The sequence below is a fragment of the Taurulus bubalis genome, assembly GCF_910589615.1.
Source record: "Taurulus bubalis genome assembly, chromosome: 8".
NCBI classification, from domain to species: domain Eukaryota; kingdom Metazoa; phylum Chordata; class Actinopteri; order Perciformes; family Cottidae; genus Taurulus; species Taurulus bubalis.
The window spans coordinates 18,444,359-18,462,102 of record NC_136596.1 but is presented as its reverse complement, the minus strand read 5'-3'; the positions used below and the strand labels follow the sequence as shown (position 1 = coordinate 18,462,102).

The window sequence follows — 17,744 nt, the reverse complement described above, 5'->3', positions numbered from 1 at the left end:
GGTGCCCGGCGTCCTCCAGACATGACCCCAAAGAGGTCAATCTTTGTTTCATTAGACAGAGAATGTAGTGTATTCTGCTCAGAGAGTCCTTCAGGTGCCTTTTCCTTCTTTTGGCTTCCGTCCGGCCACTCTACCACACAGGCTTACTTGATGGAGAGCTGCACTGATGGTTGTCCTTCTGGAAGGTTCTCCTCTCTTCACAGCAACGAGTGGCCATCGGGTTCTTGGTCACCTTCCCTGACTAAGACCTGTCTCCCTCGATCTGTCAGTTTTGCCTTTTTTTGACATGCTATACTACGACCTTTCATTTTACTTTCTTCGACATACTATGACATTTTTTCACTTTTTTCGACATACTATGACTTTTGTTTTACTGCTTTCGACATACTATGACTTTTTTTTTATACATGCTATACTAAGAGCAGCTCCTTGTAATAATACAATCCTAAAGATACCTGTCCCTACCCCAACACGCTTGAAATGGGAGGGGTGAACGGAGGGGTTTGTTGTTGCTTGCGATCTGCAACCTCACCACTAGATCCCACTAAATATCACTGGTCCCTTAAACAAGGAAGGTTTAGCCTAGCATGTGTCAACAAGGCAGTGTAGCTGTTACACTTACATACATTCTTCTCCTTATTACATATTTTAAATTGATGGATTTAATCACTACTAATTAGCACAATCCTGTCTCTCTGTTTGTACCGATCTCTACAAATATCTACGCATGCAAATTGCCCGCCAGGTGCTTCCTGGAAGTCAAGCATTTTAACTTCCCTTGACGCGACTCTCTCTTTTTACGGCTCTGGTTGACTCGTACAGGTCGAGGCCGATGAAGGAAGTTGTGATTGGCCTGCTCATCAATCACTCAGAAAACGCCGGTACCGGGAGGCGGGACATGAGTAGGTTTGCCGCTGTGGTTTTCTTCAAGATGGCGAGGCTGCAGTTGAGGCAGTATGGCGTTGCGTCGAGAATATAATAATTTAGAAAGGTAGCCTGGTGCCTACTAAAAGACAATCTTGTCATATTTATCGGTGAGTATGTCTGCAATAAACTGTTGTCGGACTAGCTTGCCAGTTTTGCTGCCGCGTAGATCTGTAACGTCACAGCCTTATCAGTGCTTGCTAGCACATTAGCATAGATGTTAACGTTACCAACGGCCCGACGTGCAACTGTCGACCGAACAGATGCGCGAGAACGAGGTCCCTCACTATTTTATTTTAGGATTCATTTCCTTGTTATTTGAACTTTGATGAACGTTAATCATGGTCCCACGCAAAATGAACTATTACGTCACGTTGAAGTCATTGTATTCCATCTTCTTAGTAGTAACACTAGTAAGGTAGTAGCCTTATGTTAAATATATTGAGCTTTACGCCTATAACGTTAGTCCTAAAGTTGAACTAACTTAACTGATGTCTAAAGTTACTCTCGTTGCTCCTTTTTTTTTCTTCTTCTAGCTTCCAGAAGATACCAGTGGAGGATGATCAGTGCCTAGATCCCATATTAAGCTGAATGCATTGTGATTTCCAATAATTGAGACAGTGATTCTGAAAGCTGTCTACATTAATGAAAAGAACAATGTAGTCAGCTTAGCATTTTCACCTCTGGTACGTGGTCTATACAGGGATGTGCTTCTGCATGCGTTCTGGCTTTAGATAAGCAGAGTTTCTGAACAGGTCAGATTTTAGAATACGTTATCAGCTTGTATACATTGTAGTCCATTATAAGAGAAAATGGAGATAGATGATGTGCTACCCCCTCTCCCCTTGGAGCCACCTGATGATTTTGGCCAAGATGAGGGCAGAGCACCTCCACCACCTCCCCTGCAAACGTCCAGTGACGCAGAGCTAATGGACGTTAGCTCTGGTGGTGATGGATACACATACACCCCAGGGGACGGGGAAGCCAATCCACAGCAGCCCCTCAGCAAGGGCTCTATAACTTTCTATAGCCACCTCTCAGATGAGGCTAGTCCCAACCCAACGTGCCCCAGAACAGCCCGCCACGCTCCCCAAGTCACCGGTTTTCTACCAGACCTCAAGCTGCTCAGAGATGTTAAGATCCGTGTAAGCTTCACTGAAAGCAGCAATAGCAAAGACCGCAAGGTTTTGTACACAGGTGAAGGGCAGGAGGGAGGAAGTGATGATGGCTTAGACAGTGTTAATGGTGAGATGCATGACTCAACTAGCGAGCAGGAAGTAACTGAGGGAAGCTTTGGAGCAGGGAACATAGCAGGCAGAGGATCAGAGGAGGCGGACGTAGACCTGGAAAACAAGGTAGAGTTTGCTGTCCTCGATGAGTTGGATGACCTCTACGAGAACTTCCTGGATAATGACGATGCAGAGCTTGGTGGCTTTAAGTCTGATGTCATAGTTCAGCAGGAGCAAACAGATGAGGAGGCCGTGACTTTCTCCTATGAGGTACGTCTGTTCTTATTTCTGCAGTAACCTTTGTCATTATCAGTTTCACACCCATTTTGCCCCTCAAGTCATTTATTTATATATATATATATATATATATATATATATATATATATATATATATATATATATATATATATATATAAAAAAAAAAATTCATAAGTCATTAACTATCAGCTTTCATGTCAACGAGACCACTGCTATGGCAAACATAGCAGCAACAACAACACAAGCTTGTTGAGTCAAAATAAAAACAAGTGCCAGGGCCAGGAGAATATCATGTAATAATGATAGTGTTATATTGCTACTTATCTGTAAATGTCACATAATTAGATTGAGGAGAAAATTACCGCTGCCGTAATAACATCCTCGCTATAGCTTTCTCGTAATATTATACACTGATGTCAAAATTTAACTGATTAATAACTTCCTGGACCATGTCTTCACACTAATACCTGGAGACACCCCTACAAACCAACACACACAGAACAGGTTTTAGTGGAAATGCAGCCTAAAGGAAGCCAAGAATAATGACAGTTGGTGGCATCTGTTTCATGGTGGTGGGTTTGTTAGGATGTAGCCATGCAGATACTTATAGTTTTATTTGGTGTTATTTATACCTCAATACAATGCATTTGAATGTTATTGGATCTGTGGCCTTCAAAGCATAAAAACATTTTTCCAAATACATTTGGAAAACCTCAACAACCACTACACTTTCCAGAAACAATGTCCTGGTAACTGTATATGTTTTAATAAATCGCGAGATGCTCAGTGCTTGAGAAATATTTTCTATCAAAGTACAAGCTCCATATAGTGCAAAACTACATTTGAGGCTCGTGGTAGGACAGTTGGCACATTTCTCCTTTACAATTGCTATACTGTGGTAAATATATAGGCCGGGTTATACGTTTATAGTTGAGCTATTGGCTACAGGGCAAAATAGTACAAAAGGCTTAACTATTAATTGGAAGAGGACATTGGGAATCATGTAGTGTAGCTAGTACTGAGAAAAAATATAATAGATCAAATTTACCAGCAGACATTTGGAGAAATGTTTGTTTTAGTTCATTTATTTTTTGCTTTTTATTACTTAAAACGACAAGTGAGGTGCTGGAAGAGGTTAGTGCCATTTTTGTTATGTCTCCCATTAAATGCTGAGTTTTCTTTTGATGCAATATTAATAAAAACGGATAGATCAAAGCTGCTAAACATTTGTAAATTAATCTGAAAATATAATCTGCTTTTAAAATCTAAAGTCTTTAATTTGTTTGTCTCACTGAAGTTGCACTGATGAGATTTTTTGCCGCACAGTTTTGTTGTTATCCAATTTTCACTTCATGGCGTCACACCAAACACAACTCTCTTAAACCGGTGACCCATCCTTCTCTCCTGGCCTTAACCATTGACTCTTCCAGGAGGAGTTTGACAATGATGTTGATGCTCTGCTGGAAGAGGGCATGCCAGTCCCAAAAAAGATGCGTCCGTCAGAGGACAATAATGGCGGGGACAGTGATCATCCGTCAGATGGTGAAGGAGGTGTTCAGCCCATGATGACCAAAATTAAGACTGTCTTGAAGAGTGAGTGGTGGATCTGTCTGTTTTAGGGCTGGGTACTCGCTAGGAAATGTGAAATGTGGTTTTAGTACGAATATGATATTCTTCACAGTATATGCTACAAATGTGTTACAAATTATTGGATAGTGTTGTGTTTATAATATGTACGCATTGCTGCTAATAACAATATAGATAGATAGAGATAACAATACCGGGTAAAGTGGTTAACAATAGTAGTAAGAACTGCACAACTACAATGGACAACCAAGTAACCCTCCTTTCTGTGTTGTAGTGCTCTGAAATAGTATCACAATCAAAAAGCACACACTGATGGGCACCTTTGACATATGCACACTGGTGTTGGTCAGGTGGTGAGCTGTAAAACACTACATACAAGGACCTGCTAAACTAGTAACATTTTACTTGCATGTTTGGTCCTAACAATTCTTACCTTGCATAATACTCAAACCTAAACCCATCTTTAGATTCAAACTATTTTTTACAATAAATTCAAGCCTGAAAACCTCAACTGATTGTCACACAATTATGAGTTTTGTGGTAATGCATACAAGTATTTTAATAATTATTTTAAACGTTTCTCCCAAAAGAAATAGTGTCATAATTAGTGGCTGCATTTACATTCCCCCCCCTATGCCAGGTCGTGGGCGTCCACCCACCGAGCCTCTACCAGATGGATGGATCATGACATTCCACAACTCAGGCATTCCTGTCTACCTGCACAGAGAGACCAGGGTTGTTACCTGGTCCAGACCCTACTTCCTTGGGACTGGCAGCATTAGGGTAAGAGGCAACACAAGTGTCATGTCTAATTATTTTGCCACACAGATTGTTTTTGTTTTGATCTTATGATTTGGGTGCACCTCTGTGTCAGTACTCTAAACAGAATTCTTAGTTACACATTTTGCTCCTGTTGTTGTGGCGCTGGTCAGTTTTCAGCAGCTGCCTCATAATATCAGAATCTGCCACTGATGACCTCAGTCTTCCTCTTTTTTTTTTTTAAGGTCATGAAAATATTCCAGCTTCATTCTTGAAATACTGTTAACATTTTGTGATTAACTTCTGTCTTCTTTCTCAATACAGAAACATGACCCTCCTACCAGCAGCATCCCTTGCCTACACTACAAGAAAATGAAGGATCGTGAGGCAAAGGAGCTAAATGGAGACCTGACGCCCAATGCAGAGGACATGCCCAATGCAGAGGACATGCCCAATGCAAAGGACATGCCCAATGCAGAGGACACTCCTAATTCAGAGGAGACACCCAATTCAGAGGCCTCTCCTGTCAAGCTCAGCGATGAGGCCAATGGTGAAGAGCGAGCAGACAAGTCAGATGCACCAGCTGAGGAGCAGGAAAACAGCCCTCTCACCAGTGTGGCTGACGGTGGGCAGGTTGGAGAGGCTGCAACTAATAACGGCCTGCAGGTTAAAGGGTTCAACCTCTGTAACTTTGCCCATGGCGCTTTAGGACAAGTCAGAGCCAAGGTGGAGGTGTGCAAGGACGAGTCCATAGGTAAGGGCTTTTTATTGTACTTGTTCAGGGATAAACTTCTGAAAGGTAATTGTTGTGTTTTTGCTGCTGAAGGTCACCACGCTGTGTCTCGTTGAGTGATGTAACTTGATAAAACCCTCCCCTCAGAACTTGAAGAGTTTCGCCTGTACCTGGAAAAATGCTTTGACTTTGAACAAGTCACAGTGAAGAAGTTTCGTACCTGGGCTGAGCGAAGGCAGTTCAACAGAGACATGAAGAGGAAGCAAGCAGAGTCGGAGAGGCCTATCCTGCCTGCCAACCAGAAACTCATCACACTGTCAGTCCAAGATGCACCCACTAAGAAAGGTAGCGGTTATACAGATTCATGTTTGCTTGTTTTTTAAGAGGAAGGCAGGAGTTATTTTTTTATTATCAGTAACCAATGAAAGTAACCAAGTTGTGAAGTCTGACATTACTTATACATTTGTACCATAAAATAAACGGCTATGAAAATCATGCATTTGCATTGGGATGAACCTGACCGTGATAATTGTATTCCTTTTTGCACGTCAGACTGGTCGTCACTCTGCAGCAGTGTAGTTAAAGTAAAAACAAAACTTGCTAATTTTAAACTTAGAATCTTTAGCGAAAACGTTTTAAAAAGCCTTTATGTCCATATGCATTATTTGAGAGTATGACATATCTATTCTATCAAAGCTGTCCATTCACAGTTTGTTTGTTGATGCATTTCCATTTTTCTGTAACAGAATTTGTCATCAACCCGAACGGGAAGTCTGAAGTTTGCATCTTGCATGAATATATGCAACGTGTCCTAAAGGTTCGACCTGTTTACACCTTTTTTGAATGTGGTAAGTTCTTTTTTACAAATGTCCTTTGGGAATTTAGGTATTTAAAGTCCAATGTGACTCTTGAAAAAAATGTGTTGGCCTGGTTACTACTGGTATTTATTGTGACGTGTAAATCTGCTCTGCTGTTGTCCTCTACAATCCAGGACACACATTTCCATCACCTTCTTTGTATTCACAGAAATGTCCACACACAATTATTGCTGTTGCCTCCTTATACATTGCAATTTGTTGTTGACTGTTACAAGATATCAAATCAAACTGAATTTCTGTGCCCCATAGAGAACCCAAGTGAGCCCTTCGGAGCGTCAGTCGTTATAGATGGAGTAACTTACGGCACAGGAACCGCAAGCAGTAAAAAACTTGCCAAAAATAAAGCTGGTAAGTTCTTTTTATTTCCAGTACTTATGATTGTGATTGGCTGGTTTGTGTGTTTCCCAACTGGATATACATTGTGTTAGTACTACTGTGGATAAAGACATTGGGATTGATGCGAGTAGGGCTGCAACAACGAATCATTAAAAATCGATTATCAAAAGAGTTGGCAACGAATTTTATTATCGATTTGTTGTGTTGTGCGACTATTACACTAGTCAATAAGTCGCGGAGAAGGAAAAAAGAGCGTTGCAGGGCTGAGATGAAGTGGAGCTGGGCCTGAAGTGGAGGTCAAAACAGATGTGAGAGAATCAGAATCAGAATCAGAAAAACTTTATTTATCCCCGAGGGGTAATTAAGAAGGCAAAGAGCGGCATATAAAGAGATTAAGAAACAAATAAAGAAATTAAGAAACAAACAATAATGGATGAAGACAAGGATAGGAAAGAATTATACACACACGCAAAGATGAGGAGGTTCTATGATAAATAAAAGGTGCAGGTGAATGATAAGGTGCAAGTAAATATAAGTCAGTACAGCTTCCCACTGTCCCAGTATTTCATAAACATTGATAAAGCAGGGCATGCTAAATTCAGCCTCTGCTCCAAGGAGATCAATTACAATAAAAATGGCTCACATTTGGCAGATGTAAAGCATACATGTGTATGTTTTTTGTGTTCGTCTATTTAAACAAAAAAAAATGTAATTAACAGCTCAGGGATGTACAAGGAGCAACCTGTTTGTCCACTTTCTGAAGATGTTTTGCACTGTGAATTTGCACTGTCACTTCTGTTTTTGAATAAAGGGTTGTAAATTCATGTTTTTCTTTAATTTATTTTTTATCCGATTCATCAATTAATCGAAAAGATAATCAGCCGATAAATTGATTACTAAAATAATCGTTAGTTGCCGCCCTAGATGTGAGGTCTTATGGAGGAATTTGGAAAAGCTGGTCATTGTACATATTTTGTTACAATAATGTAGTTTATTTAATGATTTAAAGGCTTCCTATGAAGAACCAAGTCGGTTGTGGTGTGTAATCAAACTGTATTTAATACATCATGTTGGAGGTAGATGATTTATTGTAGTTAAGTTTTAATCAGCTGACTCATACAAAATGCTTACTGTTGCCTTGTTCTGGCCCCACAAGTACCACAAGAATACTTGTAAGTGGCAAACTTTGTTTGTTGCATCTGTGGCACCTTCCGATCAAAGATTACAATATTAAATATATTCTTAATGTGTAGATAGTTGCACAGGTAAATCTACATGGGGCGACCGTGGCAAGTAGGGGTCGTCCTCCAATCAGGGTGTCGATGTGTCCTTGAGCAAGACATTTAACCCTAAAATTGCTCCTGTAGCTGCGCCTACGGTGTATGAATGTTAGATAATTCTGATGGCACCTTGCATGGTAGCTCCTCATCAGTGGGTAATGACTCCTATGTAAAGTGTATTCAGAAAAAGCGCTATATGAAATCAAACTATTATTATTATTATGTTGTAAAATTACTTTTGCTCTTACTGGTGACTTTAGCTCGAGCCACACTGGAAATCCTCATCCCTGACTTTGTGAAGCAGACCTCGGAAGAGAAGCCTGTGGAGGGCGATGAACTGGAGGTACTTCTTCCCCCTATTTTCAACATTTATGTTTTTCAATTAAGTGGAACAGTGTAAGCTAAACTTCAAGTACGTTGCCCCAAAATTGAAGGCAGTTAACAGGATTTTGACAATTGTTGCCATAGGTATAATATGTTTCCCTTGAATGTTAATGCATCTTTGATAACACTGTGTACTCTGCTCCACAGTATTTTAATCATATCAATATAGAAGACTCAAGGGTGTATGAGCTGACCAACAAAGCAGGACTACTTTCGCCATATCAGATTCTTCATGAGTGCCTTAAAAGGTAAAAGCTAAAGCAAAATGCCACCTGTAAAGGGCATTTAATAGGTATTTTGTGTAATTTCTTTAACACAATATCTATAATAAGCAGTTGAAGAGTTTAATCGGATGCAATGCAATGGAACACAGTTCATTGCATTGAACAAAAGTTACATTATTTAATTTACAGTATTGATGCATATGATGTATCTATGCTCTGCTGTTAAGGAAATGTTTGGTTTGCTTGTGGTTTGCTTTGCTGGGTAGAACCGGTTGTTGTTGTTGGTGTCAATGTTTAAAGCCGCTGATGGGAAGACCTTAACACAACCTGTCGCAACAACTCGGCCATCTTTTCACTCCGCTACTTAACATTGAAGGGATCATTTGTATTTTTTGAAGTTGGGTTGTATGTGGTGCTGATCCATGGTCAGTGTATTACCTACATAAGATTGGCACTCGGCAAGCCCACAGTCTGTAGAAGCATGCATTGTGGTGTTTTTAAAGTAACGCAACACCAACAACAAAGAAAGATTGGAGGCAGTGATAGACTCACTTCAAAAAATCCAAACTAACCATTAAAAACCTGCTCTGTCACTATTGTGAAAGCCCTGCGGTGTTGTAGTTATATTTAAAATGTATTGTTGTGTCTTTTTTATTTAGAAACCATGGAATGGGAGACACGAGCATTAAGTTTGAAGTGATCCCGGGGAAAAACCAGAAGAGTGAATATGTGATGACGTGTGGGAAGCACACCGTGCGTGGTTGGTGTAAGTCAGATCTAATCCTCCTCTAGGTACATGACACTGAACAGGTCGATGTGTAGAGTTGGTGGTAATTTGAATTACCATGTCTGTTTTGTTTGACCTTGTGGCACGAACATGCATGTAGCTTTCAGTGACATGTTTTGTACATGTGCCACTAGGCAAAAACAAAAGGGTTGGCAAACAACTAGCATCTCAGAAGATCTTGCAGATGCTTCATCCCCACGTGAAGAACTGGGGCTCCCTGCTGCGCATGTATGGCAGAGAGAGCAATAAATTGGTCAAGAAGGTAAGTACTCTCCTAAGCACTTATTGTAAAGCTGTGGTCATGGAAAACTTTGGAAAAGAAATGTTAATATTTTCTTAAATCTTTCTGTTCAATGTTGAGCTCTATTTTCAGTAAATATTTATTTTTAAGTATCTTAACAGGATAAGAGCTCTGATTATGAGGATTGTGTAAACTTTGTTGTCCAGCTCCCATACTGCCGCTTGTCAAACACGTTAAGGTCAACAGTCAAACCCTTAAAAGCAATTCAAATGTCCTGAAGCATAAAACCCTCTCTCTGTAGTCACTGGCAGCTTTTTAAGTTGCAGTCTCGAAGATTTTAATTTAAAGAAGTGTCTGTCAAGTCACTATCACTGAAGGAGGTAACTCAATGTTGATTGGCAAACTTTGAGCCTATAGCCTATTGCTATATTAATATTCATGTGCAGTACTACACACTGGGTGTCTGTGGTGACATTATTGGGGGGGAAATACACAAAAATTGAACTATGCACACAATTCTAAAAACTTGAAGCTCATGTATCAATCCAGAAAGCTAAACTCGTAGAAATACACAATTCTTTAAACATTTATCTTAACACATTGTTTTCACTCCAATAGAAAGTCTAAATCAACCCTGACTGAAATCTTAAGGATTGTCACCTTAAATAAGAAATAATTCAACCGTTTCAGCTGTACCGGCCATTGGCATGTGAACACATTGCCTTGTTTACTTTACCACGAAGACAACGAGTGAAATATAAATGTTTATATTCTGGTAATGACGACGGCACATCTCAATGACTTTAAAAACAACTAATCTTTTGCAGGAGAGCAATGACAAGAGTGTGATCGAGCTCCAGCAGTATGCCAAAAAGAACAAGCCAAACCTTCATATCTTGAACAAACTACAAGAAGAAATGAGGAAACTAGCCAAGCAGAGGGTGAGAATGGTTGTCTTTTGTGTAATATGAAGAAAAAACAATGTAGTTTTAATTCTACCCAGTATATCTTGTCTTCCACAACCCCATCACAGCTTTCGTCAGCTGTAACTCTGTGCTTGGATCTTCATTTGACATTGGTTTCAAACATGAGTGAAAGTAGAGTAAAAGATCAAAGCAGACATTTTGTCTCATAAAAGCACAGGTGTTAATAACACAAAATTCTGAATCTAATTGTCCCAGTAAGCTTGGGACTGAGTCAGCCTTTACATTAGCAGGACCCTGAAACTGAAGCAGCTAAATAAAATTCAGCCATAATCAATTTTATGATTTTACACCTGTGCTTTTCCTACAGTGACATGTCAAAATGCCTACTATATGAGCCTTTATAATTCTTTCAGTGCAGATATTCTCAATTAAGTTTAGGACTGTTTGTTTTTATTGTTCATCCCATCTTCCCTAGACAAAAAACAAAGGGGGTTTACTTTTTCACCAGAGAGCTCGTTGAAGGGAAAAACAAGGCAGTGGTTTTCCTCCAAATAAAGCCCAGAATGTTATTTGGGCAAACAGTAAATCTGCAGGGTCTTAATCAGTCCTCTTTATTGCAGCTACACTTGAGGCTAAGGAGGGGTGCATTTTTACACAACGTCTTAACAAGCATAGTTGTCGGTCTCCGGTGGTCAAAATTACATTGCCACTGCCAATATTTGTATATTTAAGAATTGAGAATGGATTGAGCTTACTTGTTTTTAACAACATGGTGACTTTATTGTATTTCTGTACCAGGAGGAAACAAGGAAGAAACCCAAGATGACCATAATGGAGTCTGCCCAGCCAGGGAGTGAACCCCTCTGCACTGTTGACGTTTAAGTCTTGAAATCACTGATGAACCCCGTCACTGTCAGACATCACACCCCACCATCCATCACTTAGTTATGCATCACTGAGAGACTAATGGCAATTTTGTTACACGTTGACCAGGCCGGTAGAACTGCTTGCATCCTTCACCCATGTTTTGTTGTTCTATTGGTTCGGCTGGTAAATGTAAGGGTAGGTCTAAATGCATGAACACACATTAGAGCAAATATCGTCTACCTCTCTAGATGCAGCCTCGTTATAGCACTAGAAAAAAAGAAATCACCCGGGCTGCAGAGAAGGTAACATGACTTTGATAACATGAACCACATCAAAATACAAATGCATGTTTCTTTGACAGCAAGAACCACTACAAACCTTTTTGTTTTTGAAAGTGTTGTTTTCAAGAGTACCAGCACCTATTAGTTTTGTTTTGTGCTTCAAGTATTTGAAAGGGACTACTAGTACTTGTGTATTTATACCATTAATTTCATTGGGAAACAAAGTTACTTGTTTATTGGGTATTTTAATGGTTGGCGTTCAGGATATTTTGGGTAATGAATACAAAATAGGCCTTTTTCCCCCCCTCAGAATGGACAGCTGCTGTCTTGGTTTGTACAATAGAAACATGCATTGTGAAGTGATGACTATTGAACTATTGTTATGCACTTGTGTCCTGTCAAATATTTTATGTTGACTGATCTCGTTGGTACAGGAATAACTAGTTGCGTTCGGGGTATTTGAGGTGACTTGCATTTGGAGGTACCTGTTGCCTTTTCTTTCGCTTTGGCAATACTAGAAAGAGATGTCCTGCTTCCCATGCCAACACCGAAGCACATAGTACTGGAATATGTTGAGGACAAATGTTAATTTCTTTAATGCTCTTAGTTTGTGCTAGCTTGTTATTAAAGTACTAATGCCATGCTCACCAACTAACCAGTCGGTACATTTCAGTAGCTTTTCAGTTGTGGTGCCCTTAAGAAATCATGTTGATGACATGTGGCCTTAGTTAATCCATTTCATGAAGGGCTCAGAGTATAATACATTGAATTGGACCTAAACACCCTTCAACAGGAAGTGGAAAGACCAATCCCCTTTACCTGATAAAGCATTTGTATAGCCAATTAGATATTTACTGAAGACAGCCTCTAAAATATCAGATACTTGAGGGAAAATGCCTCCAGCATGTGCAGATTTTTTAAGACTTGTCTTAATAGCGTGTATTTTGTTTTGTGTATGTTTGCCATTGTTGTTACAGTATTTTCTGACCACAAGTAGAATGCATTTTTACAAAAAGCAGCCTTTTAGTATTGAATTGGTACACTAATGTGAAAAAAAAATGCGATCAAATCATTTAGTCCAACAGAAGCTGATGAAAGTGTATACCAAAGCTTACACAGTCTTATGCATTTTATAGAATGTTGCTGCAAAATACATAGACTCACTACTTGCTGGAACAAAATAGAAACTGCTGTGCATCCTTTGGCAAGTATTTGGCTCATGTTCTTTTTCTACAAAATATTCAAGGAGATCAGTTGTGATATTGTAAATTGCTTTAAGAATGTGCTTTCCCCTCTGTGCGTTTGTCTTGCCAAGTGTGTCAGTGAGAAGAAAACAATTACTGCTTTTACATGTGTTTCTGTTCAGGATGTTGCTGCTTAGAAAACAAAGTATGTATTGCAACCTGAGCTCCATGACTTTAGCGATATTTGTTATGCAAATAAAATGTATTGACTAATGATTAGAAAGCCTTTAGCTTTATTAAGGTAAGGTACACCATTTATTCCATAGTACTCACTTCTCCGGCTTTACACTTTAACAGTCGAACAAGGTATCTGGCGGCCAAAGACAAAGTTTAATCAATATAGTAACCTTTGAGTGAATGCATCTGACAAGTTCTAACTGTCTTAATGCTCAGTGAACCAAATGCAGTGCAAAGCATATTGTATTTCATTACAAAAGAGAACCGGTGAGAGGTACATGTTATTTGAATGAACCGACCCTTTAAAATTACAACTAAGGCTTTGCAGATTACTTTACCAACAGAGGGAAAAATGCTTTGAACATAAATTTCAGAACGGGCCTTTTCTAAAAGATAAGATCCTCTGAATGACCCAAACTACAACACTTTAGTATGCCAGAAGTATTTTCTAATGCATAGTGTGAAATTCAGAAGCCAGCATGGAATTGTTTCAACACAAATGTGTTGAAACAATTCCAAATAGCATTCTTACTAAAGTACAAACTGATGCAGTGGGAAATGCTGATTTTAAAAAAAGACTGCATTTGACATAGTTAATAGTGTGGTGTGGGTATCATAATGTCTCTTCCTTATTGCTTGCTGGTCTGCTGGGAGCTGTAGTCCACTCTCTCCAGCAGCAAAAGCATCTCCACATGAATGGTCTGAGGGAACAGATCAACAGCCATGGCTCGGACCGGCCGAAATGGGGCCCCATGAACTCGCTTGGATGGTGTTCTGCACAGACTAAAAGACAAATTTCAACATAAGATTCACCATTTCATAGAATTGGCCACCTTCCAAATTGTATTAATCATTACTGCTCCTTTAAAAAACAGGCAAAATAAAACACAATGGCTCACTCAATGAAGTTGTTCATGGCTGCCTTCGCATTGCATGCGACATAAACCAGCCTCTTCAGATGCTCTGCCCTTCTGATGGCAAGTATAACCTTGGAATCTGTTTGATAAAGACAAAAACGTAATGTAACAAACCCTGAGGTGAGTAACATTCATTTTTCAGGGTTTTGACTGTACTCACGTAGGCCTGCCCTCGGCGGATCCACAATGGCTGTGATGTTTGGTGACACCAGAGAATTGAGAATGTTGGGGAACACATCCTCAGCTTTTCCACAGTGAAACTCAACATTACTCAGACCTTCAAATACAAACAAATGAAAAACTGGTCAAAACTAGAATTACTGCCAACCAGTCACGTTGCAGTTAATCTCATAATATCATCCTATTAGACATTTGTGTGAAATTGTCATAAATAGATACAGTTAATGCCGTCTGGCATCTTACCATTGAGCTTTGCATTAACTTTGGCATCCTCCACAGCTTCCTTGCACAGTTCGATTCCAATCACCTTCTTTACCCTCTAAAGACAAAAGTGAACAAAGACGTCAAAACCTGCCAGAACCACCATTTTCACAGAAAAAACATTCTAAATGTTTTTGGTACAAATCTCTCTTTGCCAATAATTGTACAAACCGTGATGAAAGGAGTTTAAAAATAGCACAGAGGTCGCTGTATGTGAGAGGAAGTTAGGACTCGAAAAAGTAAAATTTAACAAAAAAGGTATACATGGAAAAGATGAGAAAGTTATTAAACAAGTGCAGACTATTATAATATCTATTACCAACTCCTGTCAGTTGTAATTATCAAAACATAGTCACAAGTGAACTAAGTTTCTGTTACAGACAACGATGTCACCTTTGCCAGAGAGATGCCGATGGTTCCCGTCCCACAGCACACATCCAGCACCGTGCTGTCCTGGTCCAGCTGGGCCCATTCCCCCACAGCGGAGTACAGCACCTCTGCAGCTCCTGTATTCACCTGCCAGTAACATAGGCACGTTTCACACTGGCACAGTTGTCTGACTAAGACAGACACCACAGCTGGAACCATAACGCATTTGTGTCTCGTAAAACAGAATACAAAACTCCAAACAATAGACACAAAAGGACTTTTCTATGAATTTGCAGTAAATCTTTCTTACTTGGAAGAAGGAATGAGGAGATATTCTAAACTTTAGACCCAAGAGTTCCTCATGAATGCTGCCCTCTCCAGCCACCAGCTCACAGGGCAAGTCCTCTAGGTTAGGGGAAGTCCTGGGAAAACAAAAATACGCATTTAAATTTGTATAGTCTGCTCTCCACTGTTTGTCCTGCATTTGTTTTCTGATGCCGTCGGATTTTTTCTTACCTTTGACCCTCTCTGACAAAGTAAAGAGAGGTTAGGCCACAGTCTTTCCCCTCTCCTTCTGTAAAGTACTTCCTCATGGAGCTCTTTAATGCATCGACTTCCTCCGCTTCAAGTTTCTAGGGCGTCATTAAAACATGTATGAGACATCAAAAAGAAGAAATCTGAGCGAGTCCACTATCAGAAAGCTGGATCACACAGAACAAGTCCTCCTTACCTGCGGGTTGAAGAATGCTACAGCCATGGCTTGTTTGGTCCTTGTAGTTCTGACAGTCAGCTGCTTCCAGTGTCCTTCATACGTTTCAGGACTGTACACAGAGTACGATGTTGTCCTACATGCAAAATAGTAGCAAGATTAAATGTAATGGTGGAAATGTGTCCGATTGTCTGAAGACTTTTTTTTGAAGACTTTTTTTTAAAGGTTTCATGTTCATGAAACCCTTAAAATAATAATAATGAATGTTTAATGTACCTGATGAACTTCTGAAACTCGCTGACCACTCTCTTGGCCTCGGCTGAGACGTGGCTCGTCTCACCTGGTTCCACCACAGCACAGGAGCCGCCTTTATATTTTCCCAGGCGGAAACCGATGGTCTTATCCTCGCCATCTGCACCCACTGAAATGAGGAACTCGCACTTGTTTCTGTACTCCGTCTGCCACAATACAGGAAGATAAATATGAACAAGATTAGGGAGATATTAGACGCTACTGCATTACAAGGTGCAAAACAATGGAGTTTACTTTTTAATTGATATCTTAAGTGTTATGAAATACAAAATGAATGTGTTGTACAAACTGACTGAGAGCAACAAAAACAATAGGTTATTGTGTCCATAAAAAAAATAGAGATACTTTAGCCTACTGGATCCAGTCTGCTTTAGGACACTAATCTCAGTAGTATGTATGTATGTATTTATATAATTTGAAATGAGTGAGACCCAACATGTAGATACCTGTGTCGGAGATGGTCTGATAGCTTCCAGAGCACAACACATTTTGTTGTACTTCCCTTTCTGCAAAAACAGCCATGGCAACATGGCTTTGTTGGTGGCGCCAATCTCTCTGAAAAGGAAACAGCGTAGGATTGATGTATATTTTGATTTGCAACTTTTTTTGCAGTCATTCAGTAAAATATAAAATAATGCCTAAAACAATAATGGTGTGCGTGGAGGGCTTTAATGTGATGTGCTCAATACTATTTTTTAAGTGTTTCATACATTGATAAGAATAGGAGATGGTACTAGGGCCGTTCGGAGCTTCCACAAATATGGTACTGGCCCTTCAATAGAGTACATTTGGTCAAATTATAGTGTTGATGCTGTACAGCACCTGCAGCAGATCTGCTGCGGACACACATGGATGGATGAATCAGACTCGATTATAAGTGAAACCACTCACTTGGCCAGCCTCTGCAGAACCGCCACCACCTCCTGCTCCTTCCTCCTCAGCTGTTCCTCATAAGGCACGTTCCACAGAGGAGTCACCACGTTGGCTATCTGGACACTGAGCGGCTCCTCTTCCTCATCCCCTTCTGTTCGCTTGGACGGGGGCTGCCCTCCCGTGCTCTCTCCTTCCTCCTGCTTCCTTTTCCTTAGGATAGGGTCCTCTTTGGGTTTGGCCAGCCTTACGCTCAACACCTGGCCCTTCCATTGCATGCCATGAACCATTTTCATGGCCTTGTCACGGTCTTCTTCATTCTTAAAGGTGACGAAAGCAAACGTCTGCTTGCCAAACAGCTTGACTTTGTGCGGGTTGAGGCTGTGTCTGGCCAGGAACTTCTTCAGGTCGTTAAAACCAGTGAACTTGGGTAGATTCCTGATCTCCACTTTGTATATCTCAGATGTGAAGAGGTCCTCTTTGATGTAGCGGTACGCGTCCGGATCAGAGGCCGCCTCGTTCCCCCCTTCAGCTTTGTCGTCAGACATTATGTCATCGTTGTTGGAGACCTGAGGGAGGTCATCAGGCATCTCCTTGTCGTTTGAGGGTGGAGTATCAGCCACTGGGCTGCCGCTAACATCTGCCATCACTCTGTTGATGCTGTGAAAATAACAATCCGATTAGCAGCCTGATACTGATCTTACATTCAGAAAGACAAAATATGTGAAAAATAATAAGTTTTTAAACAGTGTTATCAACGTTACCAGACATTAGTCTTTTTAACACTTGTAAACATACACATTTAAATTACTTTGACGTAAATGCATGAACTGCTTCTACGGACTTGAGTTATGTCTGTACGTCATGCCACAAGGTTGTATTTACTTGCAGTGCACAATGAGGTATCCAATGTTAGCGAAAAGCTGAGGTGGCAACGAGCATGCACTGAAGTTGCGTGCTTTCTTGTTGAAGGAAAACGATTCGCCATTATCTATTTTAACTAAAAGCTTG

General features: G+C 40.2%; 2 protein-coding genes across 2 annotated transcripts; one reads left to right on the top strand and one right to left on the bottom strand.

The window, feature by feature from the left end:
* Window positions 1-1,736: 1,736 nt before the first annotated feature.
* dgcr8 (DGCR8 microprocessor complex subunit) lies at window positions 1,737-13,125 on the top strand (the record flags this gene model as incomplete). The annotated part of the gene is made up of 13 exons (XM_079222044.1): window positions 1,737-2,423; window positions 3,842-4,004; window positions 4,639-4,781; window positions 5,082-5,511; window positions 5,638-5,835; window positions 6,237-6,338; window positions 6,618-6,716; window positions 8,245-8,327; window positions 8,516-8,616; window positions 9,252-9,358; window positions 9,514-9,641; window positions 10,448-10,561; window positions 11,345-13,125. 13 exons carry the CDS (start codon window positions 1,737-1,739, stop codon window positions 11,426-11,428), a joined length of 2,439 nt encoding a protein of 812 aa, XP_079078170.1. The 3' UTR covers window positions 11,429-13,125.
* A 96-nt stretch (window positions 13,126-13,221) lies between these two features.
* trmt2a (tRNA methyltransferase 2 homolog A) lies at window positions 13,222-17,380 on the bottom strand (the record flags this gene model as incomplete). The annotated part of the gene is made up of 11 exons (XM_079222785.1): window positions 13,222-13,898; window positions 14,015-14,111; window positions 14,193-14,309; window positions 14,456-14,531; window positions 14,867-14,989; window positions 15,153-15,264; window positions 15,359-15,474; window positions 15,573-15,687; window positions 15,828-16,009; window positions 16,310-16,418; window positions 16,755-17,380. The coding sequence occupies 11 exons, from the start codon at window positions 17,378-17,380 to the stop codon at window positions 13,745-13,747; spliced, it is 1,827 nt and encodes a 608-aa protein (XP_079078911.1). The 3' UTR covers window positions 13,222-13,744.
* Between the last annotated feature and the right edge of the window lie 364 nt (window positions 17,381-17,744).